At 38.6% G+C, this 27,769-nt stretch overlaps 1 protein-coding gene across 1 annotated transcript in view; it reads left to right on the top strand.

Annotated features, from left to right (window-relative positions):
- Window positions 1–27,769, top strand: part of magi1b (membrane associated guanylate kinase, WW and PDZ domain containing 1b) — a 344,503-nt gene that overhangs the window by 304,686 nt on the left and 12,048 nt on the right. The window contains exons 22-23 of the mRNA XM_052017630.1: window positions 10,884–11,027; window positions 14,172–14,310. Of these exons, the coding sequence (XP_051873590.1) occupies window positions 10,884–11,027; window positions 14,172–14,310 (283 nt within the window). The remainder of the gene's footprint in view (window positions 1–10,883; window positions 11,028–14,171; window positions 14,311–27,769) is intronic.

The raw sequence follows: 27,769 nt of genomic DNA, 5'->3' as shown, positions 1-27,769 counted from the left end.
TTGTTGCACGCCCCGGCCCCTCCGAACCAGATCCCCAGCACCTTCAGATAGTCAGGCCTGACGGTGAAGGGGACGTTGGATCGGTCGGGCCAGTTGCCGAAGAGCATGGCCTCGCTCTTCACACGGTTGACTCTGGCCCCTGATGCCAACTCAAACTGGTCGCAGATGCTGATCAATCTGCCGACTGACCTCGGGTCCGAGCAGAAGACGGTGACGTTGTCCATGTACAGGGAGGTTTTCACCTGGGTGCCCCCGCTGCCTGGCAACGTCACCCCTCTGATGCTCTCGTCCTTCCTGATGGATTCGGCAAAGGGTTCTATACAGCACACAAACAAGACAGGGGAGAGAGGGCAGCCCTGCCTGACTCCAGACTTGATGGGAAAGCTGTCTGTTTCCCACCCATTGATTTGGACTGCACTACGGATGTCTGTGTAGAGCAGTTGGATCCAATTCCTGATTCCCTCCCCAAAGCCCATTTTGGAGAACGGATTGTTGCTGCAACCAGAGGACTATGAAAAGAACATTCTTTATTGAGGGGAGCCATTCTCAAGTTGAACAGCATGTGTGGTACAACATATTAAGGTCATACTGTCCTGTGCATCCAGTTCTTATAGACACATTTTTACGTCTATAAACTACACTAGTGGACTGTTATGTTAGTCTTGACGTGCCATGATGGCTAATCTAAAGCTGTACTCATTAAGATTGGTTGTATTCCTACACTTGATTGCAACTGAAGTTGTTAATATTAATGAATCAGATTCATTGGGTGAATGCTGTTGTACCCTTTTACTTTTCAAACTGTGTTGGAAGACATTGAATAATTTTGATATATTAACATTTTTGTTGATAGAAGATTACTAATGACAGCTGTCTCATTGAGGAACTAAAATGTGCACATCTTTTTCCATCCTGTGGCTGATTTTTTTTTGTTTGTCTTTGAAGATAATAATCCTAAGCTTGCATAGAGTTGCACAGGATTTTCCATGTAGAAATGGCCATTTGGCCCATCAGGCCAATCCTCAACATTAGGAATTTATCCTACTTTATTTTCCCCTACCTGCACATCCTTCCTTATTCTTATGAATTGCTGATTGTATTTTACCTTCCAAACCCTGTCTTATTATTAAAAATCCATGTCGTGTCTTTTCTCAATCAGTTCTATTTTGGGAATAAGTGCTTTAGACAACTCAATAGTTTCCTGATATTAATGAATGCTGATATTAAAGATAACCATTAATGTACCTTCCTCATCACTCTCTTGAGGGCCCATGGATAAGAACATCTGAACACAACAGAAACAGGAATTAGCTGTAAAACCCCTTTAGCCTGCTTTTTCATCCATTATAAGCATGGTTAATCCTGCACTTCATCCACTTTCCCATCCAATCCCTATTTCTCTTGAGTCCTATGGAGAGCAAGAGTGTATAAATCTTCTCCTTGCAGATTCTCTGTGACAGAGCATCCACAGCAAATTCAAAACATTTACAACCATGAGTAGAGAAACGTCTCCTTATCTCAGTCTAAAATAGCCAAAATGCAACGAATTACCACCAAGGCAAGTATACCCTTCAGGGCCAAGACCAACATTGCAAACGGTACTCCAGGTGTATTGTCTGTAAAGGTTCCATACAGTTACAGGAAGCCTTCCTCCCTCCTATACTCCAGCACCCTTGCAGTAAATGACATTTGCTTTCCTAACTGATTATTCTACCTACCTGTTAATTTTCTGCATTTAATGAACTTCCTTATCATGATCACTCCATACACTAACATTTGCTGGTTTCTCATCATTTTCCTCAACCACTCATTTAATCTGTCTATGACCTTTTACAGACTCTTTGCATCTTCACCAAGTTCAGTTTCTCACTGAAGACATTGTTTATTATAGCATGAAATTCTTCAGGACAAAGTCAGTTTGTAATTTGTGTTAATCACCAGCTAGGGTAGGTCTGGAGTTAGAGTGAGTATCTCTGAGTTGGAAAGAAGAGCTCACCCAAGCCCTATCAGCCTGATTTATGTTTCCATCAATTTCCTGATGGAAATTAAATTTGTGTAAATATCAAATGTTTCATAATGCTTGGTTGTGATACCCTCTGGTCAGAATGTTGCCAATGCTGTCACTATGGTGATGCACTGTAAAATTTACCAATTTGTAGATGGCATAAAGCTTGGTAGTTTGATGAACGGTGAGTAGAATGAAAATAAACCACAGGGAGACGTATATAGGCTGAATGAATGGGCAGACAAGTGACAGATGAAATTTAACACAGACATGTGAAGTGATGCATTTTGGAAATAAAAATAAGTAGAGACAGTAAAAACTTGACAGCATGATTCTAAAGGGTGTACAGAATACAGAAGGACCTGGGTACATACTCTGAGAGCAGTTAGTGAACCATTTGGGATTCATAATTCAGAGCAGAGTAGAAAACCAGGAAGTTACGTAGAGCTAGTACTGAAAAGTGGTTAGACCACAACTCGACACCTAACTTTAGGAAGAATATGAAGGTCCTAGAGAGGATGCAGATGCAATTTATTAGAATGGTTCCAGGGATGATTTGATTTCAGTCACACGGATGAAAAAGCTAGAGTTCTGCTCCTGGGAGCAAAGGAGGATGAGCAGAGATTTGGTTGATGTGTACAAGATCACAACTAGTTTGAACAGGATATAAAAATAAAGGAAGCTATTACATTTTCAGGTGGCTCAAACAACAAAGGACTTAGATTTAAAATTTTGGCCAAATGACATGGATATGAAGAAATCGTTTTTTTTTTCAAAATTGAGGAGAGTAGTCTGGAATTCACTCGGATGGTAGAAACAGAATCAATCAGCACCTTCAGAATCAAATTGGATCAACATCAGAGAGAGTAACCTGCAGGACAATAGAAATAGAGTGGGGAAATGGGAGTGATGAGATTGTTTATTGTGAACTAGCATGGCCTCCTCCTGTGATGCAAGGATTCCATGACTTTGTGGAAGAAACCGGCAGTCTCAATGCAATCCTAGATCAGCAAGAGCCCATTTCGTTGCTGCAATAGGTAGAAAAATAAGGAAAATATTTTCCTGGAATGATTAATTTTTGTTATAGCTTACCGTACAGAGATGACGGAACAATATAAAACTTAGAGAAAACTGGTTACCCTGCACGTTTCAAACACTGCAAAAAGATATGAAGTAGGTGTGTCATTTTCAAAGCTCAGACAGCCTCCACTATGAAGTGATTTGAGCTAGGAAGTTTCTTATGGTTAGTGTTTAGTTATTCCTCAAGAACAAATCTTTTAAGTAGCTCGGATGTAAAGTATGAAAGGTGTGTAATAGGCATGAGCCACTACAGTAGACACATAACATAGTTCTGAAACTAAGAAATTCAGGGTCATCCACTCTCTGGGACTGAACAGTTATTAGCTGGGAGACAAAGAGGAAACATGATTACCATCAGAAACTTGGTTAGGTGGGTGTGTTTGTCCCGAGGGCAGGAGCTTAGAGAAGTGGTTGCTAATTTCTGCCTGTTAGAAGAGACCTACATATTGGGTTTAAGTTTCTTCATGGTTCTTTTTGACTGGGTCTGAGAATGCAGTTATACCACCATTTTAATGCAAATCATTTTTGTTGTGACAGGCAATGTTATAGAATACAGTTAGTAATCGAGCTCCAAAAGTGAGGAATGAGAAACCTTTCCAACCAGAATTTCTCACATTAGTTCATGCTGGAAGTGAGGTAGAGTGGATCGCTGTTAAGCCAGAATTGCAGAGTCTTGATAACTTTTTAAATATTCTTCAGTGACGTTCCATCCAATCTCTTGTCACCTTGGAGAGAAAAAAGCATCACATGTCAAAACAGGAAGCTGCAAAACTCATTTGTTAACTGAATTTAGTGCAAGATGCATCTGACAGCATAAAAGGTCGCCAATTGAATACCACACTCTTAAATCAGTGTTCAAACTATAACTGAAGCACAAGACTTTAGTTTCTTTTTCCTCAGATGTTCAGTTATTTAATTGGAAGGTGCATTTCTTTTCTTAATTTTGTAGAATCTGGACATCAATGTCAAGGCCAGCATTTTCTTGTCCATCCCTAGTTGTCCTTGAGAAGATGGTGGTGAGACACCTTCTTGAACTGTTGCAGTCCTTCTAGTGAATGTACTTCCACGGTGCTGTTGGGTAGGGATTTCCAGAATTTAGACTAATCAACAATGATATATTTCTTAGGGTGGTGTGCAACTCACAGGGAAGCTTCCATATGGTGGTACACTCATGCACGTGAAGCCCTTGACAGAGGTCACGATGGTTTGGAAGGATGGATGGAGTAGCCTAAGCATCTAACTGCAATGGACTTTGTAACTAATACACACTGAAGCCACTGTACACTGGTGGTGGAGAAAAGTGAATGCTCAGGGTGCTCAAAGGGGTACCAGTCAAGGGAGAGCTTTGCCTTTGAATGGTGTTGGGCTTCTTGAGTTTCACTGGAGATGTGCTCTTCCAGGCAAGTGGAAAGTACTCCAGCCCACTCCTGATATCTCAAAAACTTTCCATCATCAACAATGTGCTTTAAAGATGATGGAAAGGCCTTGGGGTGTCAGGTGGTGAGTTGCTCGCAGTAGGATATCCAGCCTCTGATTTGCTCTTGTGGGAACAATATCAATGTGGCTAGTTCAGTTGCGCTCCAGGTTAATGCTGACCCCCAGGATATTGACAGTGAGCTGAACGATGGAATACTATTGGATGTCATGGGTGTATGTCTGGACTCTCACATGTTGGAGATGGTCATTGCCTGGCATTTGTGTGGCACAAGAGTTACCTGCCACTTACAAGCCCATAAGTGGACACTGTCTGGGACTTGCAGTGTATAGGTTCAGGCTGTTTCTTTTGCTGAAGATCTGTGAATCAAATTGATTATTGTGCAATCAACAGCATGTAGAACCATTTCTAACCTTATAATGAAAGGAAGTACATTAATGAAGCAACTGAAGATGATCAGGGCTAGTATGCTGCCCTGAGGAACTCTTGCAGTGATAGGCTGGGGCTGGAATGATTGGCTTCCAACAGGTACAATTATCTTCCTTTGTGTGGGTGTGATTCCAACCACTGGAGTATTTTCCTCTTGATGGTCATTAAGTTTACCAGACCTTCTCGATGCCAGGCTCAGTCGAGTGCTGTTCTGATGTCAAGGGCAATCACTTTTGCTTCACCTCGGGAGTTGAGCTCTTTGGTCCATGTTTGGACTGAGGCACTGATGAGGTCTGGAGTCGGGTAATCCTGGAAAAACACAAATTGGAATGTCAGCTAATTATTTGTGAGGAAGCCCTGCATGACTGCACTGTCGATGACAGTTTCCATCCTTTTGCTGATGATTGAGAGTCAACTGCTTGGGCAATAATGGTCAGATTGGATTTGGCTGACTTTTTTTATAAACAGGACCCACCTGAGCAGTGTTCTACACTGTAAGGTGGATGCCTGCATCAAAACAGTTGACTAGACATGCAGCTAGTTCAGGGTGCAGGGCTTTAGTACTACCATCAGGATGCTATCTGGTCCCATAGTTTTTGCTGTATCCTGTCCACTTAACCATTTCTTGATATCACATCTAGTGAGTTAAATTGGCCTGAGACTGAGTTCTGTGATGATGGGGAGGAGATCTCTGGAGGAAACTGAGGTGAACCACTTACTCAGCACTTCTGGCTGAACACAACTGCAAATGCTTCATACCTGTCTTTAGCACATGCTGGGACCAACCATTTTGAGGACAGGGATGTTCTTGGAGTCTGCTCCTCCCATGAGCTGTTTTATTGCCCACCACAATTCCTGAGAAGATGGATCAATTTTGTTATTTTTGTTTGTTATACTTGTGCTCAAGTTTTCATTTCCATAATTCAATGTTAGTTGTGATGTTTTGAACCCTTAGAGTTCTTGGTTCTTAATTAGATGATATCTTTAAAAAAAAAAATGAACTGGAATTGTATCTGTTGAGAGGGATCTTAAGGCCTTTATAATTCTCAGTCTATTTGACTTTTATGATTCACCATAGAATAACCAAGATAATGGGGAGGTTTTGGATGGCTGGGGAACTCATGGTTAAGTTAATGATCCATGGGAGAAGAGAAAAGCAGTTTGAAGAGTCAAATAGTCTTTCTTTTTATATCCCCACGCCCCAGGCAATCTTGTACTTCATGGGTAAACCCAGTGCAACCATAGGTAATGGGGAATGAGAGATCTAAGTGAATAGGGATTTTTAAAAAATAATTCCTGGTCTGATCTATAGATTATCTTTGTTCATGTGATCTGGTATTGATTCATGGCTCCAGAAACTGTAGTCATGTTCTATGCCCCCTCTAATAAAAACAGTAAATGTTGGAAACGCTCAGCAGGTTATGTACCCTTCTGTAATTCAACCTGACAAAAGCTGCTTTCTTTAATTAAATAAATTCTAATTTCTGATATACTGCACTGGAGAGCTCCAGGTCTGTTTCTTAGGCTGTGCCGAGCTTGTTGTAGATCTCATTACTTAATCGCGATGTTACATTTGGTCACCTTTTTCCATGTCAAACAGAAATTTGGTTCAGCGTTCCAACGACTGATGATTATCAAGTGACCCCTGGTGGAGACACCTGGCTATTGGTTGGCAATGGCAACAAACTGGGCTTTGAAGCACAGCCATAGTCAGGGCACTTTAAATTCACAAGCTCAAGCCTCAGGTCTGCCTTCTCAATGCTCAGCATTCAAAACCATTTCAGTCATGTAGAAAAGAAGCAGCTGGTGTTCAAAAAGTAGCTAACTGAGTTTAATGTCTGTACCAGACTGTCATCCAGCAGTTTGGAGAACAGTAAGCAAAAAGAATTAGAGCATTCTTGTATCTGAGATTTAAATCTGATTTGAAACTTTATTCCCATGTTTTTAATTAACCTTGTTGGAATGTGATGCATTGCCTAAAATTGCAAATTTTAATCATTCCTAATGTGTGGATCATGTAACTTTATTTTAATAATTTGATACAAACAAGGTTAGGTCCTTTAAAAACAGCTGCGTTTCTTAATTTGACATTGCTCCTGCAGAAGCTGCTGTTTTGCATCTAACAAATAGAAATATATGATGTTAATTGGAAGCATAATCAAATACTCCAGGAGTGTCATTTTCTAGCTGGGTGGCCTGAACAGACAGCAGCTGCTGTGGGAGTACATCCATCAGACCTCTGAAGAAATAGATATTAGGCCATATCTGGCCTACACCTCCCACCCCACCAACTTCCAACCCTGCACGAGACCCACAACTGCATTAAATCTTTACAGCTGCTCAGTCCCAGTGACCTGGAGGCCTTGCAGCTGTTCCACAAATCAGCTTGAGCATCAACTCAGCCTCAGGCAGTACAAACTCTCTCCATTGTTTCCAAATATCTTTGATCAGAGACATTTCAAAATAGTTGAATAAAATTTAATTAAAACAACTAATTATTAATATTAGTAAATTCAATTAAATCATATGTAAATTAACTAAAACATAATTAAGTTGATAAGAAAACAATCTACTTAACATCACTTGCGTGTTGACAAATGTCGATGGCTCCATTCAAACAAATAGGGTTGTGGATGATGCACCACTGCGGCAAACATAAAGCCGTAGGATTGGATGCAAAATGTATCCAACCCCTCAGTTATAATCATTACAGAATGCCCCAGGACTCATTTTGGGAAAGGTGGCAAAGGGAACATCAGCAGTAGCTGACGTGACCTCTGACAGGCAGTCAGGTGCTAAACATGCCATTGGTACAGTGCAGATGTGTATGCTTAAGCCGTGCTTGGTGCTGATGACACCAGTGTTCCATGCTGATTGGGGGCTGTCCAGATCTGGCAAACATGGGAGGACCCTTGCCATTCCAGGACATGCCCTCTTCTCATTACTACCATCGAGGAGGAGGTACACGAGCCTGAAGACCCACACTCAACAATTTAGGAACAGCTTCTTCCCCTCCGCCATCAGATTTCTGAATGGTCCATGAACACTACTTTGTTGTTCCTTTTTTTCCACGCTATTTGTTTATTTTGTAACTTATAGTGAATTTTTAGCCTTTGCACTGCACTGCTGCCACTAAACAACAAATTTCATGACGTAAGTCAGTGATACTAATTCTGATTCTGATGACACAATAGAAATGGTGCATTAATTTAACAATACAGATGGAGCCTAAACTTTTCCAAATCAAAACCACCTCAGTCACACTTTGAAGTTTGATTTCACCTGTAGAAAGTCACCAACTTGAGGTAGGGAGCTGAATATGGATGACATTACTAATAAAATAAATTTAAAATAAATTTAACGCTATTTACTATACTTCATTGCCTGGATGAACAATTTAATAGTTCTTTGAGAGAGGCAATGTTTCTAAAGTAACGTTAAATTCTGCAGTACACTAACAAATAGGGTATTTTAAAGATAACCAGATATTATGCAAAAATGCAGCCACTGCAATGAAATAGCTTAATCAGAATGGTAGGAGAAAGCAATTTTTCATTTCAAACAAAAGAAATGCTTTTTATCTCATTGATTAAAAGCCCACTAATGAAAAACATTTCTAAGAATGTAAATATGTTGGATCATTTATAATGGGGAAGGGGGGAAGGCTCTTTTAATTTAAAAATGGAAATTTCATTTGAATTTTATGCCTTCAAGGTTGCCCTCAATTGATGAATATCCAAGGGTGACCACAGCCAGCAAGACCGATGAGGAAAATAGAGGAATAAAAGTGTTGGTTTATAGGGAGTTTCTGTAAAGGTAGTAGCTCCCTGATCCAGTGACTGATACCATTGTGGTGAAAATATAAAATCAAGGAGTCTATCTAAAAAGGGGAAAAAGAAAAACTCCTATTTACCTAAGCCATTTTTTCATGGCTGGCTGCTACTTTACATGGGTTGAACCTGCTGACCTGGTAATTTGAGGCAATAAATTAGATTTGTTGCTAAGCTAAAAATTATATTTTTCTTTATTAAATTTGCTTAGTATAGATCTCTAGTGGCAGCTAAAACACACACTTAACTAATCTGTAGACACGGAGGGTAGTCGAGCCAAATTGGGTAATGTTTGGATAAAGGCCAAGAAATCAGAATTGCATTGAGCTAGATAAATATTTTTAAATTAATTAATTTTAATTGATTGCAGTATAGTATGCCATGAGTAAGGGTGGGAATTTGCTAGGGAATGCCAAATTGTCAACCATTCTTTAAGTGCCACCAAGTTTGAGATTTCAGCAAGAATGCAGAAGTCCTAAACTTGTTGGCCCTTTGGCTGAGATATTGTCACCTGCGCTCGAAGAATAGTGGTGAGTGTGAACTGGCAGCAGTTCCCCAATGCTTTCCCTCGGGAATCTGCCTGTTGAATCCAGCCCATGGAGGGGAACAGTCCTGACTTAAGGCAGCACAGTGGCACAGCAAATGAAGCTGCTACCTAAGAACACCAGACACCTGGTTCAGTCCTGACCTTGGTGCTCTCTATGTGGTGTTTGCACGTTCTTCCTGTTATTATCTCTGGGCATTGCAGTTTCTTCCCACATCCCAAAGACTTGTGGGTTGGTATGTTAATTGGCCATTGAAAATTGTCCCCAGTCTATCGGTGAGTGGAAGAATCTGGTGAGAGTGGATGGAATGTGAGGAAAATATATTTAAAAATACTTAGATATGTAGATGCGATTTTAGCTTTCAATTTTAAATTGCTTTAATAATTTTTTGCTTTTAATCTTGTTATTTTTTGATAGTTTCTGAATGTTTCTGGTTCTCGGCCATTCATAGCTAATGCCAGGTGTGGTTCCAGTGTCTGCCAGTGTTTATTTCAGCTGGGCTGTGGGTCAGCTTTGCTCAGACTTTCCCACCTGACAACATTATGTTGCACAAGGCTGCCTTCCCCATTGGAGATCAGGGCAAAACTTCCAAGGAAATTAATGCAAGCATATCTGCGCATGTTCAGTAGATACTAATAAGTAGGTCAGCAATGAGCAAGATGGCATGCTGCTGGCAGCAAGTTCTGTTGCATTTATAATCTTTAGGGTGTGAAAGATTGGACTAGGGCAATTGAGCTTCCATTTTAAATTCATACTGTCTGCTCCTTGTAAACAAAAATCTTTAATGGAAAGTTGAGTCGATTGAAATATTCTAGCTTTTTGCCAGATACATTGCCAGGAATTATAAAATTGAGGTACAGCTGTGCTAGCATAAGCAGGAGGGTGAATGCCCAGTGTGGCAAGTTTGTAAAGGCATTTTTACTGCAAATATGAATGTAGCAATTTATGAAAGAAAAACCTGACTTAAAAACTGTGCAGAGAATAAAATTTTTAATACATCATGTATTATGCAAAGGCAAGGGCGTTGGTATGGTGTTTAAATAGACAAACCTGTTTCTGTAAGAGTGCATAATTCTTGGCAGATTTTCAAGATGCCAATGAGGTTCATGTCTGTCGATGTAAATAGTATTTAAAATTCGTTCTATGCTAATAGGATATCTGCTCTTCGTTTTGACTCGTGTTCAGAGTAGGAAGATAGCTGGTCTAAAAAGCCAATGGAGATCTGAGAGCAAGGGCTGAATTGGTTACTAGATATAAAATTCCTTGGAGATTCTGCAAAGGCAGGAAATAGGGAAACACCCAAGCAAACTGAAGGGACTGAGATATGTTGTCTTCTCTGTCTCTGAGAATTTCTAAAAGATCAATTTGTGAAATTCTACCTGGGTAGGTTTGCGATATTTTTGAATCAATTGGTATGTCACCAGTTGGGTTTGTGTCTGTGGTGCTCACTTTCTTCAATTTGTTTTGCTATTGTGCAAGTTTTCATCATCTCAATACTCAGAAGTACATCTCTCTTTAATTTGCTACAGTTGTTTATCAATTTGACTTGTATCTTAAAGGAGCCTGAACTGTACACTGTGGAATTGGATAAGGGACCAAAGGGTTTTGGATTCAGTCTTCGTGGTGGGCGTGAATACAACATGGATCTGTACGTACTCCGATTGGCTGAGGATGGTGCAGCCATAAGAAATGGTAAAATGAAGGTGAGTACATAGATTTATTTATTATTAGATACCAGAAGAGAGGATTACACTCTCAAGCTTTGAAATTTTCAATCCATCAAATACAAAATCTAAAAATGCAACTGCAAGTGAGGAATGAAACATTATGTCAGTTGATTATTATCTGAACCAAAGAACTGTTTTTAGCTTAAAACTGAAAATCGCGGAATAGAGTCATCTAATGTTGTAGAAAGATGATATAATTTGTGGATGTGTTTACAATTTTAAGTATTAGAGAAATTCAAAGACTGAAGAAGACTGGGAACCATGATTGTGCTGCATTATTTTAAGCAAAACTGAGATGCTTATTGCATTCTGATATTTCTATTTCAAGGAGAAGGCATCAATGAATTAGTCACATAAGATGAATAATCTTCGGTGACTATTAGTGTATAGTCGGGCAGCCTGGTTGGCAGTATAATTATCTGCCAGGTTAAAATGATGATGCTCAAGTTTTCAGGCAAAAATATTTTGAAATAACAACATCTGCCTTTCCTCACATTGATACTGCGGCTGACCTTTTCTACTCTACTAGAAATAGTCTCTCACTATAATTTGCATTTTATAAAGATTATTAGTGCATGCATAATATTCTAACGGTGAATAGAAAGACATTGAGTTATTTTTGAATCCTTCCCTTGCATGATGTTGATATCTATTAACAATAATAGTGGTTTGAACATCAAATACACCTTAAATCCTGTTCACGGCAATTAGATTCTTAAAAGGTAACATATAATAAGATGGTTCCTCGCTTTTTAATTTGCCTCAATTGAAAAGGCCATTCATAAATATTAATACAAAAAACGTTAATTGTTTAAACTTGAGCAGTAAAGGACATCAGTGCAGAAGAGCAGTGCGTGGTTCCATTAATCTCCTGAAATGATTGCATGTAGATTAGCAACTGTTTCAGTTAAATAATGTTGAGATCGATGTTCCTGTTGTAGCCTCTGTCCTATTTAGCAGTCATTTTCAAATGTGTTTTGGTTCTTTTAAGATTTCCATGGCTTAACAAATACACAAAGCACACAGAGATTATTTTGAGGCAGTACTATTTCAGTTTATGTTGCCAGTGTTTATTTCTGCTTCAGAAAACTTTATAAGAATAGGTTCAGTTGGTCCTTTCAGAAATCTTCATGGGGTATTTTTTTGTGGAGAAAATGATATGCTTGGATCAAGACACCTGTTTTACACACTGTACAATTTTGCATTCCATTGAAGTTTAGTTAACTTCAAAATAGAGTGCTACCCTTACCCCTACTATCATGTATTGCTATCTTTTTATAATAGATTTATAGACATATTAATAGAGAAAATATTGTCTTTCACTCGTCAAGAATTGAATAATATCTCAACAGTGCACTCCAAAATATTAGATTTTTTTAGGTCTGTTCCAGGCTTTTTCACTTGCAATGTGAATGAGACAAAATCCACTTTTTTTTGTTTACATTCATAAACAGCACATACCAAGTGACTTTGAGCATATTTTGAAGAGTTTTCGCCCATTTCCTTTTGAAGTCATGCTCATTGGGAAATTGGACTGGGCAATGTTGATGTCATTTGCCCATTGTATTTGGCATATGATGACATCATCAGCATGATGTCACTTGCTGCGAAAAGAAATATGACCAGCTGAGAAGTTTTCCAACGAGTACTTGATGCCTGAGGAATCTTAATCCAGTGCTAATATGCAGCTTCAGAAGGAAAGGGGAAATGTTACCTGTTTTCATGCACTCAATAACTGCTGACAGAAAATGGATCAAAAAACTGCAATTTAGAACCTTTGTTATTAACAGTTTAACAATGTGTACATCATGCTGAAGGTAGTCAATCCTGCAATTAAAGAGACATTACTCAGACATTGTATGTTTTATAAATCACTATCACTATTCCCTCTAAGTTTTATTGTATTAAAAATGCTGGCCACCTGTAGCATGGGGGGAAAATGTGCCCTCCTCCCTCTCACACCATAGTTCATCCCCAGTCTGATTGCAGTGGATCACAACCAAGTTCAATGTGTTTTTCGTTTCGCATATATGTTGGTTTTAGAATCACTTAGAAAAATTGTTCTCATTTCCACTAATGCTACATTTATAAAATGACACAGATCCATGTACTATCCTGATGTTCCTCTCCCATAATTTCAAAACAAAAATATTTCACCAGTTCTCATCGTGTTTAGTCATCACTGTATTATTTTTGATGAGACTAAATTTGAATCTGAAACTCAACAAAGGGCTCTTCAGATGCAAGAGTCTGACTTAATCCAATTTAGCAGTATTTAATCTCATGGTGTCTTGAAATGATCAACTGTGTTTCACTGGATGTAATTTTTGGCATCTAATAAAATTACAAGCTTCATCAAGTTGTGATTGTATTTTCTAGGGGTTCATGTGACAGTCAGGCAGATAGATGCAGATTATTTCAATTATCCCCCTGTCGCTTTTCCAGCTGGTGATGTGGTTTAATAATTGTGTGCAGATTTTAATATCTTTCCATGTTATTGCATTTCAGCAAAGCACATGTTATTTTTCAACTATACTTAAGAGAACAATGGCACATCCGTTCCAAATCTTAATGTACATCTTTGCTTCTGTTGACGTTATTTATGCACTTGTGTTTTCTTTTATCTAAAAATCTCTCACTTATAATTTAAAGCACCCTGTGTCATAAGGACTAGGAAGCTCCTGTTTCAATTCCTGCTCTGAGCAATTAATGAGGTAACTCTGTTTAACCTCAGTACCTCTGAACTGTGGAGAGGGGAAAGAAAATCAGCCAGGGTTCTTTTCACAAATAAAATCCAGAAGTCCCTGATGGAAAATGTGTGTCAAATGTCTTAGATTTTTAGTAGTAATAGATAGACCACTGATCTTTACCCTTTACCCTCAATCTGATGATACATGCAGCTGTAAAGAAAATAATTACCAGGCAAGAAGGCTTCCACAGAGCATTTGATGCATGAGAAATCATAATCCAATACAAATCAGGAGCTTCAAAAGGAAGGGGTAAAGAATTGAATCAAAAGGTCTTTGACCAGCATGGTCAATCTGACCTGATTATTCTCAGAAGTCCTGTTGTGCTGCTTTTCTAAAATCTTATCTATATTTATGATTTTGTCACTTCTAGGTTGGAGATGAAATTCTGGAGATCAATGGAGAAACAACCAAGAACATGAAGCATTCTCGTGCTATAGAGCTGATTAAAAATGGTGGTCGAAGAGTCTGCCTATTTCTCAAACGTGGAAATGGTTATGTGCCAGAATATGGTGGGTTGCCCTATGAAAACGTTACTTTCTTCACACCATGAGTGATTTTTTTTTCCTTCTCTCTTTTCGGTTAAAATCTAGGAATTTTTTTCTTCTTTCAAAAATGTACAGATTTTGGTTATAAACAGCTGGTACTAATTTTGCGTATTCACCATTTTGATTTGGAATGGGCTGGAGTATACAAGCAATTAGTCAGGACAGCATATTTTGCAATAGTATTTAACTGTATTAAATTCTCTGCAGTTCAAATGCCTACTGAGCATACAATTATAAAGCTTCTTGTCGTAGTTAAACAGGAATGAAACTGCCATTTAAGTTTACACCCTGTGGCCAAATCTTGAATAGAGGTGTTCTAATATTTATTAATTTAAATTATCATGTTTATTTAAAGCATTTTTGAAACACCATATTTTATATCCTTCTAGTTGTGAACATTTAGCTATTAACTGACAGCACAGAGCAATCCCAGTTACTTGTGGAAAATTTGCAAAAGTACACATCAGCAGTACTCATACTCCAGGCCTTTTCTATGAGAAGATATCTCTTTAACAAGATGATTTATCCAAAATAAATAACTTCAAGCCCCTTTAATGATTTGTATAATAATCTGCTGCTTCCTTGAAAGGTATGTGAAGTTTTGCAGAAACACATGAGAACAGCTACATCTACTAACATCCCTCTAGAGACCAAATGAAGGGGATTATATATTATTTTAAAATAATACATAATTACCAAAAATAGAATTCTGAACTTCCTGAACTTATGATTTTTTTAAATCTCCATTGAAATGATCTCTCTGTAAGGGTATATATTTTTGTAACAAGTTCTGTAATTACTTTTAATACAATTCATAACTTCCATGGATTTAAATGTAGAGTTTGTAAATATTTCAATGAATCATTGTTTACATACTATTTTGACTTATTGTATTGTGATAAAAATGGAGTGAATTTCCCATTAGTGCTTTCTGGTGCTCATTTTGCTGTATCTTTTGGTCCTGCCACTGCTGTCTTTGCAGTCTAATTGTTTTTTTTGCCTGGACAATCTGACTGGAACAATAATAAACATCTTTCCATGATCAACAGAGTGATCAATCCTGTTGCTGCTTACTAATAGGGAATCTAAATCTATCTTCTGCTCTTTTTCTTTCTCGTCTTTCATGGGTGCTGGGCTCTTCGTTCTGCCCTCAGCGATGATACCTCCTAATCTCTCCTCATGCATGAGAAGCGACAAGCACGGGGAGTCTTGCTTCTACTTAATGGGCCCTAATCAAAATACGGTTGGTAGATAAATCAATATTTGCTGCTTCCATCTTGCTGCCTTATTTATAAAGGCTCATACTATGTTCCATTTATGTCCATTCAGCCATATATCCATGAGTATGCTTGCGTTCATCAGTGCAGGTTTCAGACTGATCATGCTGGCAGAACTCATTTGCCTACGTTTGTGGGGCACAAGCTCTTTGACAGGGATCACCCTGATGTTTTCATAGTCGTTGTAGTTGTTTACTTGCTGAGATGCAACATTCCATTAGAAATGGATATGTCCACCTTATCCATCAAAGTCATTGGTTCCACGAGCTTAAATTAATGCTGTTTATTTTTTATTGACAACAGAAACATTTGCCCCAGAGATTTTATTTTAAAACGCAAATTTCTGAAATAAAACAATGAAAGAAAAGGAGACATAACATTGAAAATGTCTTTTTAAATTTAAAATTTTGCTTCCTTATGAAAACTTAAAAACACATCCATAATTCACACTACTCGATTATGTTTTAGATTATCACTGGAACTTTCAATAATGGCGGGGGTGTATAACAGGCAATATCAGATGAGTCAGCTGTTATGTGCCTTGCCTGATTTCGTGCCTCTTCCATTTGAAGTCAATGGATAGGAAATTGAGCAGATTGGGTCCTCAATCTGGTAATGCTCATTATACACTTTTGTCAAAATTGAAAGTTCTACAAAATGATTATTAATCTAAAATCGTGGTGAAGTGTCATATTTGTATATCATGCCTTTCATTCCCATAATTTGGACAGAATAGCAAGGGACTTGTCACAAATATTTAATGCATTGTGTAATTTGTTTTATATAGCCCTGTCCAATGATTTAAGATTTGCAGAACTCAATTTTTGCCATTATTACACAAAATATGAAGTTCAGTTTGTTACAGTACAATGCAGAAAGATATAATTTGTGGTTGCACTGTGTTCTTGCCTTGACATATTGAATTGCAAGCCTTTAGTCTAAAATTTGATAGCTTCATTGATTTCTGATGCAGTTCACCTGATTTAAGTTCCTGAAGCCCTAATCCTGTGTTTGACCTTGTGTTGCTAAATACCTTAATAGTCATTTATTGCAACACACCATCAACACTATTTAGCTAGGCTCTATATGCTAATCATTTTGACGGTACACCTGTGTTTAATCCTACCAAATTTGAGATTTTTATATTATGCTGCTTCTCTAACGCAATTAGTGTTTAGCTAAACCTAATAACAATAAAAGTATTTTCCCTACAGTTAGGGGTGACCAACGATATTTTATGCATTGGGAGCTGGGATGGTAAGAATGGATGATTGACGAGCATCATGAAAATTGGGACTGAATTCTGCACACACAGAAGGAAGAGACTGGATCGCAAAACTGTTATCACATCAACTGGTAGCATTTAATGAATGAGGGAAAAGTATGCTCCATATGGAGTGCATGTGAGTTATTAAGGTCCAGTTAATGAGGAATAGTGCACCCAGTGGTCATTTGGTTAACCTTGTTGTTATTACGTTGGGACGTAAAATCATTTCAAATACAATTATTGGCCAGAAGGGGGCACAAACTGGCCTGAGGTTTGGTTTGAAATCAGTAGTGTCAAGCTGTCGCTTTAAAGAAATGCTTTAGGGAATGCCTACAAAAGGTCATTTGTAATCTTGCAACTGTGGCGAGGACTAAAAAGTATATCTGGTCTGTTGGCCGATGTGGGTTTGCTACTGAGAGGGGAGGAATAAAAAACCTCTGGATGTATCTGTTCCCATCTTAAATCAGTGTATCACAAGATACAAGGAGATGATCCAAACACTGCAACAAGGATTTAGGTAATTAACCTTAATAATTCCACTGACGTTAATGCTAGCCTTCAGATTGTAAAATCTGATTGGGAATGTATTTTCTGGCACTAATCTGTGGATGTCCTTGGGATCTGCCTTTGCTGTTTGCTATGATCCCAGATTATGGTATATGGGAATGGTCAAAGAATCTGATCATCATTATAACTTTTTACAGAATACGTTAGTAAATTTGATTACCCTTTTTGTCCGTATCTATTACAGGTTGAAACACTGGTCCAGCATTCTGTGGTCCGTCAACTCCTGTAGTCTGGCATGCTCTGAATCTGTAGTACAGATCTGTACTAATTAACTAATTCTGAGTAAGATCTAACTAAGATCTAAAATTAGCTAAGATCTGTACTCGCGTGTAGCTAATTAACATACCAGTGCAACTTTGGCGATCTTAGCCGACAGCATTTCTGACTTAGGGAAACTTTGGGTTACTGACAATTCCTAGAATGCTTATGTGACCCAGGGAGTGCCTATACTGAGAAAGAACAGTGCTCCTGCTCAGAGGAAGATGATCGGGGACAATTTCTGTGGTTTGGATTTGCTGTGGTCCGGCAAGTATCGAGTCCAAGGCTGCCGGACTAGAGAGTTTCGATGTGTATTCCAAATGCAGTAGTCCAGTGTTTTAGCCAAGGTCGCTATTGGAATTCTAAATGCATTATGCATAAATAAAGAATCTGAAGATGACTAATTACATTGGTTGTCACCAAGCTAAAACAAAATATCAGAGCTTCAAAATTCAGTTTACTAAATTTGGTTCTTAGACCTAATCCAGTCCATTCTGCACATGTGTGGACTACACAGGATTAGGATAATTCACATGTCAGCAGTATAGAGATTCAATTGAAAGAATGGTGTATTAAGGACTTGCACAAAAGCTCCTCTTTGCAAAAATAAAAGCTGTTTCGCAGTAGGTGGAGCCTCATCTTTGTCATTCTGAGTGAACTATCCATCCCACTTCCCTCAGCCTTTTCCCTTCCCTCAACCATCCCACAACCCTTGACCTTTGCTTCCATGTAAACTTCCCATATTCATAACCATTCTTTTGATATTTTCCACCCCCCTTTTCCTGTAGTTTCATTCACAACTTTACCACTTTCAATTCCACCTCACTCACTTCCCTTTCCTAACCCCACTTCCTGGTTCTCTTTGCTCCTGGAAAAACTCTCACCAAAATCACTAAGACAACTTTTCAAAATTTCTAATTGTTGAGCCTTTGAGCCTGCATTACTACAATACTTCTACAGCTTCCAGTCAGCTCTGTCAAACCATCACGTCATGAATGACGTTGTCCTGGTAAAAAACTTGAACTCTCTTAGGTTCATTATTCGTCTCGGTGCAAGCCCCGACTTCAGTCCCTTAAATCCAAGGGGGCCATCTGGAACACTTGTCGTGCACAGCATGTTTAGCCACTCATTGTGCAACCAGCTTGGATACGTCAAATGATATTGGGGTTTTGCTCTCTTCTGCACAAACAATTCACTATTTCTGGATTAACTTGAAATGTAGGGGTGATTTTTGAATGTGCTTCTACATCTTCTGAAACCCTGCAGGGAGTTTGTGTATCTCCTCATTTCTAAGATTAATCTCTATCCTGCCCCTCTTGCTAGCTGACCAGATAATTTTCTTAACCTTATTCTCTTTCATCCCTCCTGTGCTTTGAGCTCAATTTTTTTTCCATGCCATATCTGCTCTCTCGGCCCTATTTCACTTAAACTACCACCCGGCTTCACTTCCACACGAGCTGATGCTGTAAAATCCATGAAAGTGGCGGCTTCTCTTTCAAATCTGTAATCACCCAGTTCCTCAGCTGCTACTCCTGTTTTGTCAACCCCAGCAAAGCCGTGCCCGTTTTTTCCCATAATTCCATGATCGACTCCCAGAAGTCCATACTAACACAGCTTTGGAACAAACCTGATCAAAGTTGCATATGACATTGATTCACTGTGACTGGTGCACCAGCCATCCATTTCCTTCTCGACCCACTTGCACCCTTTGCCGTAGTTGGCCACACCATTGCTCCTCAAACTTCTTTTTTGTCCATTTGAATTGATTGCCTTGCCTTGTTCCGTTCTTACATATTCAGTCATGGACAGATAATATCCTGCAATGGCTTCACTTCCCAACCCTGCACTGCTGCCTCTGGTCCACCTTATTTCCCAACTGCACGTACCCCTTTACAGCATCATCCAGAGCCACAGAGTAAACTTGCACGTTCTGAGAGCAGTTGGCTCTACCTCGCCACAACTGTCCTGACCTCTCCTCTGCCATTGTTGCCCAACACTTCAGCATTGAGTCCAGTGGGAACATGGGGAAAAAACCCAAAGTCTGACGACAAACTCCATTGCCTTTTTTCAGCCACTGACTTGGGTTGAACCAAACTAATCTCAACCTCTGCATTGTAATTGACCTTGAGGTGAGCTTCTAAGTCTATACTGTTCTGTTAACCAGGCCAAAACTTTGGGTAGATTGTTATTTACATTGTCTTCCCAGCTCATCAGCTGCTGAAAATCATCCGTGCTTATGTTCCATCTAGACTTAATTCCAATGTTCTCTTAGTGAACCTTTTAATTTCAATGTTCATTAATTCAAACTTATCCAAAGCTTGATTATCTGGATCCTAATTCATAATCCCATTTATTTATCACCTCTTCCTTCGGTGATCTATGATTTCTCTTATTTTATAAAGGACTCCATTTTAAGACGCTCTTTCTGTTCAAATCTCACCATGGCCTTTCTCCCCCCCACCCTCCCCACCACTCACCCCATATCGGTAATCTCCATCAACCTCCTGAAATGCATCCCACTGAAATCTTCATATTTCTCCATTTCTGGATTATCATCAAACCCCACAAACCTCACACCCTATCCTACCCCAACCTTCCTTGCACCACCATTGCTAGTCATGTCTTCTACTCATTCTCATGCTCTGGAATTCACTCCCTAAAACTTTCCACCTTTACCCTTCTCTCTCCTTTTAACTTGATCCTTAAAACCATCTATTCAACCAAGCTTTTTGTTATCCATTCTAATGCTGCTGCAGTTGGTTCAGTATCAGCACACTTTCTAAGAAAATAGAAAGCAAATACTTGGGATGTAACCCATTCAGGAGCCCAAGTCATGGGTTTCTTTCAACATTGTGATGAACACTTGATGATAATTTGATTCCAACTCGTGGTTGCATTCTGTTCCTGTAAATAGACAAGAACATTGAAGCCCAGACTAACTAACACACAACTCACTAATATAATCATGGAATTTTTTAGCACAGGAAGAACCATTGAGATCATTGTACCTTCTCTATTTCCAGAAAGAACAGCCATTTAGTTTAATTCCTTGCTCCTTTCCTGTGATCCTTTTTCCTCTCTTTTTTTTAAGTATTAGTTGACTTTTCTCTTTTGGAAGGTATGTTGAATTTGCTTCTGTCACTCTTTTGGGGCAGTGTATTCTAGAAACTTGCTGAGTAAAATAAAAATGTTCCTCAACTCTTTTGCTTTTTTTGTCAGGTATCTTAAACCTATTTCAGATGTTTACTACTTTTCCGGAGGAAATCAATTCTCCCTGTCCATCAAAACCTCTCATAATTTTGAACACTGTCAAATCTATCCCTGTTATTCTTGCTGTAAGAAAAGCAAGCCCAGCTTTTTCATAGTGTCCACCTAACTAAAATCTCTGATTTATGGCACCATTCTGGTAAATCAGTTCTGCACCCCCTTCGGGTTGTTTTTATCCTTTCCAAAAAGTGGTGCTCAAATGTGAACACAACTGTCCAGCATGCTGACCAGAAATTTATAAAGATTTAGCACAACCGACTTGTGCTTTATACCTCAATTTATAAAACCAATGATCCTGTGTGTTTTTAAAAATCTACCACACTGTGCTTCCCAGTATTGATTCCTTTCTAGGTAAATTCGACGCTTCAAGTACGTCCAAGTGTCTTGAGTCCAAGCAGTCAGTACTAAAGAGCTCTGTAACTACGAAATGCATCCAAATTCTGGGCACCACTGTAGAGGAAGGATGTAAACACCTTGAAGAGGGTGTAGTTTTTTTTTTACCAGAATGATGCCAGGAACCAAGGATCTCGGTTATGTGGAGAGACAGGGGAAATCTAGCTTGTACTCTTCAGAGCAGCAAATGATAAAGACAGGTCAGATGGACGAGCATGGTGGAAGGAAGAGAACATAGCCAAGCCTGATCTCATTTCAGTTCAGCATTGACATAAGTTTAATAAAAGTTCCCCATCTTCCCTTCCATAATCTACAATCACTGAGCCTGATTGTGATGCTTTAGGAGTTGATGCAGCTCGGATGAACAAACCTCAAAATATATCCTGGGTCTGTATGAATTGAGTACTCATTTCATTAGATCAGCTAGCAATGCAAAAAAAAATAATGATTTCTTTCCTCACCTCCATCTTCTCATTGCCTGTTGACCCCCAAACACCACAGCCTCCCTCTTTGATCATAGCTAGATTACTGATGCAACAACTCAGTAAGACACCCAACCAACAGAAATAAACCTGGAACCCCTTCTACAAGTTGGACCAATAGACGCTGTAATTGTAATTTGCCTGCCTTCTTTGCTGGTGACTATTTCAGGAAAGAATCATGGAGAAGATACTAATACCCAAAATTAATTTTAATCTATTAAAATTATTAAATAGGAATGGTAGCAAGGCTTAATATGCAATAATACATTACATTCCTCATACACATAGCACTGTGAATGCATTGAGACATCTTCCTGTGACTGTAACCTGATTAATTTGTGCTTAAATATTAGATGGAACTACATAAAATTCGAAAAATGGAAACAGATGTTTGCCCAGGTTTATGCTCCACATCTTGCAATCTCTATCCATTACCTCAGTATCTGTATCCCTTTGCATATCTTTCATACTCAGAAGAAGATAAAAAGTTACGGTTGGAGCAGGGTCACAGGGCCACTCCAAAATTTAATAAAATTTACCTTTATACTTCTGTGCTGCTTTTCACATCATCTTACCGTGGTATCCCCTTCCATGCTTCCATCACCAAGATTCCTTAAAACTCCCTATTTAGTATATTTGCAGCTATCTTGTGTTGATAGTCCTTAGTTCAGTTCTTCCCAAAGTGGAAAAAACTATACATCGACTGCACAAACCCCCTGAAAAATTTTCAATAAATCAGGCTCCATTCAGTCTTTATCAAACAAAAGCGTCCCACAGCTGTTCAGTGTTTCCCAAAAGTTGCACCCCTGCCCCAAGCTTTTGGTATTATCCTTGATATGTGTTCAGGAGATAGTGTGGGAAAGTGGAGTTGAATTGGTCCTATTTCTTATATTCTTCTTGTATTTTCCACACTGATTCTATTTTTTTTCTGTAACCTGGAGACTATGCAGAGGATCCAAATAGTAATTTCATTCAGGTTCTACTTAAATTTAACATAAATATACATTGTGCTCATCTAAGAATGAACCCAAGTATTTTGCTTACCTTTCTCATCATTTTGTTGATGAGTATTTCCACCTTTAATATTTTGTGAACTGATAACCCTATATCCCTTTGCAGCTCTATTCCATTTAGACTCGTATCCCAAGGAATACTGTCCCTTTTCTTTTCTCCTTCAAAAATACACCAGTTATCTCTATTTGAAGTTATTTGTCATGAACTCAACCTTTCTGTAATTGTTATCTCCCTGGTATTTGCCACAGTGCTCTTCAGTGTTAAATGTACCTTGAAGTTTGTCGTCATTCATCCATTTCCTAACTCTAATCATTTATGTAAATAATGAAGAAAAGCAGTCCCTGCATTAATCACAGTGGAACATCAATTCCCAATGATTGTCAGTCTGAATGATTATTCCTATTCTATTTTCAGTTTTGTAGCCAATTTATTATTTATTTTTCTGTTTGACCCCCGAATCCACATGTTTTGACCTCTGATTTCTGTTAAGCCTGTTAAGTAGCACAGAAGTTCAGACACAATGGTATTTTTCAGATCTATTATTATAATATTTTAAGAGAAATAACTGCTTAAAAGTTCAAATCAGAATTGAAATAAAAACAGAAAATTCTGGGATGATCTGTGGAAGGAAAAGCAAAATTAATGTTTCAGGTCAAAGACCTTTTGTCCAAAATTTCATCAGGTCTTGGTGCTAAAACATTAGATCTGATTCTCTCACCACAAATCCTGGCTGATTTAGTGATTCCAGCATTTTCTGTTTAATTTCAGATTTCCAATATCTGCAGTTTTTTGCTGCTAGAGGTTGTTCTTCTGTTTGGTTCATAGCATAATTGATAAGGGGACAGCAGGATATTATGAACTATTTGAGCTGTGATAAAACTAGCTAACTTCAAATATATGACAGGAACATAATAATTGGTAGTGTGGTTCATCTCTGTCATAATCTTGAAGACTCATGACTGAATCTGTCTGCTCAGCTTGTTCTCTGACGTTGCGATGAAAGCAATAAACAGCACCCCGCTCAGTGAATATTAACTGAGTTTCTACTGTTCAATTAACAGCCCAATAGTTAAAGCATAGCCAAGGTTGGAAGTGGTTAGAACATAAATGATTAACCTGTTTTATTTTAAGTCCCACGTACTTACTGGTTAAATACATCAACCAGACCAATTAAAATGCATGTACTTCTGTGAAAACAACTGTCTGATGCTTTGAGGCCTTGAAGCTTTCCCTTGCCTGCATCCTGTGCTAACTGAATGGAACAATGTCAATTTATTTGACATTTCTCTGTTCAACAATCGGTTTGATTCAATTTGCTTTGCACAGGTTTTTATGAATAATGTATCATTCTGTCTAGCCTGTGTCTGTTTCAGTATGTTACATTTTAAATTGTTTCAAATATCAATTCCGAGCTTAAAATGGTGGAACTTGTTATGCAAAAAAAAAAGATGGGATATGAATTAATAAAATCCTGAGAACACTCTTCCTCCACAACTAATGTGATTGTGCAAGCATATAGCAAGATAATACGTTATTCATTCTTGTTCTAACGACTTTTTATATTACTCAATATGACATTTTGTTGGCCACATATCACTTACATTTTGAAAACATACATTTACCCCTTTTAATATTGGGTATTAATGGAAGAAATTCATCTTCCAAAGACAGTAGTATTAGTCTCTAGATGTATTAACCTCACCACCTTCTGTTTCATTGACTTCATTTATACTAAATGTTTGGAGGTAGTACAACTGGAGGCTGATAATTTGCACATATTTAATGCTATCACCCAAACACAGTGCTCCCACCTCCATCCTGATGCTCCATTCATCTTTATTTTATTTCTGTTCTGATTAAGTGTAAGTATATTGGAAGAAAATAATTATTATATAGTGAGCATAATTTGATTTCCCCTGCCCACGCATTGAATCCAAACTGAAGCCTGATTGATTCAATTTATTGTTAGTGACTATATAAATATCCAAGCCCAAATGAGCCATTGAAAAATGATATCAAGTAATGTGGCCTCAAGGAGAGAGGACTAAAATGATCCATCGCTTTGGGGAGGCGAGGAAAGTTGTTTGCATAGATGGTAGTTATTTCTGCCTGTGTTTACCTGACTCTGAGCTGCAGCTTCCATGGAAGATCAAGAAAATCCCTGGAGAAATGGTTCTGCTGTTACATAGGCCCAATTAGAGAGATGGCCAGTAATGAACAGTTAGACTCTGACAAGAGCAGAACTACATTTTGCTTTCAGCAAAGAATGTGGGTTAGTAAGTGGGTGGAATTTGAACATAATAACGAGCCAATTTGCCAAATCCCACACACTATTGCACATGTTGTCTTTGTGCCCTCTTTTATGGACGATTGTCTTTTGCTTTGTTGCAGTCCTGCTCTTCTATTTCCTGTTAGTTGCAAGTGTAAACCTTCAGTGCTGCTCCATCCATCTCCCCACTGTCTCTTTCTCTCTCGTTCTCTCTCTCTTTCGTTCTTTCTCTCGTTCACTCTTTCTCTTGTTCTTTCTCATTCTCTCTTTCGTTCTCTTTCGTTCTCTCTCGTTCTCTCTCTCTCGTTCTCTCACTCATTTTTTCTCTCTTTCTCTTTCAACATTCAGCTAGTTAAAAGCTTTCCATTACGCCATCAACAAAAAAAAACTACAACAGATCTACAAAAATGTATGGATCTCTATAGTGAAAGATGTCAGCAACATCTTTCTGCTTGCTCCTAGTGGAGGGGAATAAGAAGCAGAACCACATCCATGTGTTGGCAACCATGAGAAGGAAAAATAGGCTTTGCATTTCTGGAGCACTTTTCACAATCTTTGGGCAGCCAAAACAATTTTTATAGCCAACAACATACTTGTGAATTACTTGTGTGCTCTTGGTAACGTGAGAGCCTGTTTGGAGAAAGCAAGGACCCACAGTCAGCAATGTGGTAATCCCCAGATGATCTGTTTCTAATGATGTTGGCTCAGGGAAAATCACTGTGAATAACTCCCTTGCTCTTCAAAGTAGTGCCATCAGCTGTTTAAAGTCCACCTTAGCAGACAGCACTAGGCCAAGGGAGTTATTCATACTGTTTATCCCTTGGCCAGGTTTAACATCTCATCCATGAGACAGCACCTCCAAAGGATTAGCACTGCAGAGCAGTATTGCACCAGAATGCTAGCCTTGAGTTTTGTGCCAAAGTCTCTGCATTAATAAGCCAGTGTATAGTATTCCTGTAACCAATAAGCCATTACTGTGCATGGCACTTTGGTTTTCTCTGTTATTTAACATTTATTCATACGGAACACTTGTGGGGGAAGAAATTGGAGCTTGATTGGCCATTTGGAATTGCTATCTGCTTTTATCCACACCATCCTACCGAAAGAGGCAAAAAAAATAAAGTAATTGAACACTGAAAGCCTGAGTCCTTAAATTAGAAAAAAAATCTTAATTAGTATGAAGTAATTTGAATATTTGAGGTCAAAAGTTAAAAATCATTTGATTTAAATGAAAAATTGTTAATTATTGTTTCTTTTCTGAGAAAAATATTTTTGGAGCTAAACATTGCATTGAAACCATATGATTTTAACTGAAATCTGGTGATGTTTAATCCTCTTATCGGCAATGTTCTGGTAATCTGGAACTTTTATTGCCAAGCAACAAGATGTCCTAACACAACTGTGCATGTGCAGAAAACCATCTCTTCATTATTGACATCCTCTCAATGACCTGATCACACATGTAGAATTAGTTACAGAGCAGCAGCATAGGATGGTGGGCTTCTTTTAAAGCTGAGGATATGTTGTCTGATGACAATTGATTCTTTATGCCCAAAAGGAGGGTCATAGCTTTAAATCTCAAATGCCAGGTTCTTAAATTTTCAATTGTGATCACATGATTCTCGTCAGTTCTGTAATAATCCTTCCAGCAGGAATAACAACTGAAATGTGAGTGAATGGCTGGAGTAGGGGGCAGTTGGATCAAATATCCAGCCTTTTGAAAATGGTGAGGTTTAGGCATGTTTACCTTCCAGTGAGAATTTTGCTAATTAATAATTACATTGATTATTTTACCTTTTGGGCCAAGTTTGGCTCAATGTCCATCTAAATCTACAGTGGCGTGCAAAAGTTTGGGCACCCATGGTCAAAATTTCTGTTACTGTGAATAGCTAAGCGAGTAAAAGATGACCTGATTTCCTAAAAGCATGAAGTTACAAATGACACATTGCTTTAATATTTTAAGCAAGATTACTTTTTTATTTCCATCTTTTATGGTTTCAAAATAACAAAAAAGGAAAAGGGCCCGAAGCAAAAGTTTGGGCACCCTGCATGGTCAGTACTTATTAACACCCCCCTTTGGCAAGTATCACAGCTTGTAAACACTTTCTGTAGCCAGCTAAGAGTCTTTCAATTCTTGTTTGAGGGATTTTCGCCCATTGTTCCTTGCAAAAGGCTTCTAGTTCTGTGAGATTCTTGGGCCATCTTGCATGCACTGCTCTTTTGAGGTCTATCCACAGATTTTCGATGATGTTTAGGTCAGGGGACTGTGAGGGCCATGGCAAAACCTTCAGCTTGTGCCTCTTGAGGTAGTCCATTGTGGATTTTGAGGTGTGTTTAGGATTGTTATCCTGTTGTAGAAGCCATCTTCTTTTCATCTTCAGCTTTTTTACAGACGGTGTGATGTTTGCTTCCAGAATTTGCTGGTATTTAATTGAACTCATTCTTCCCTCTACCAGTGAAATGTTCCCAGTGCCACTGGCTGCAACACAAGCCCAAAGCATGATCAATCCACCCCCGTGCTTAACAGTTGGAGAGGTGTTCTTTTCCTGAAATTCTGCACCCTTTTTTCTCCAAACTTTCCTGCTGCCTCACCACAAAATTCAGAGTCAGAAGTTTGCAAAGGAACGTC

This window comes from Pristis pectinata, chromosome 6, assembly GCF_009764475.1.
Source record: "Pristis pectinata isolate sPriPec2 chromosome 6, sPriPec2.1.pri, whole genome shotgun sequence".
Classification (NCBI taxonomy): Eukaryota; Metazoa; Chordata; class Chondrichthyes; order Rhinopristiformes; family Pristidae; genus Pristis; species Pristis pectinata.
The sequence above is the reverse complement of the archived record's forward strand: the minus strand, read 5'-3'. Positions and strand labels throughout refer to the sequence as shown.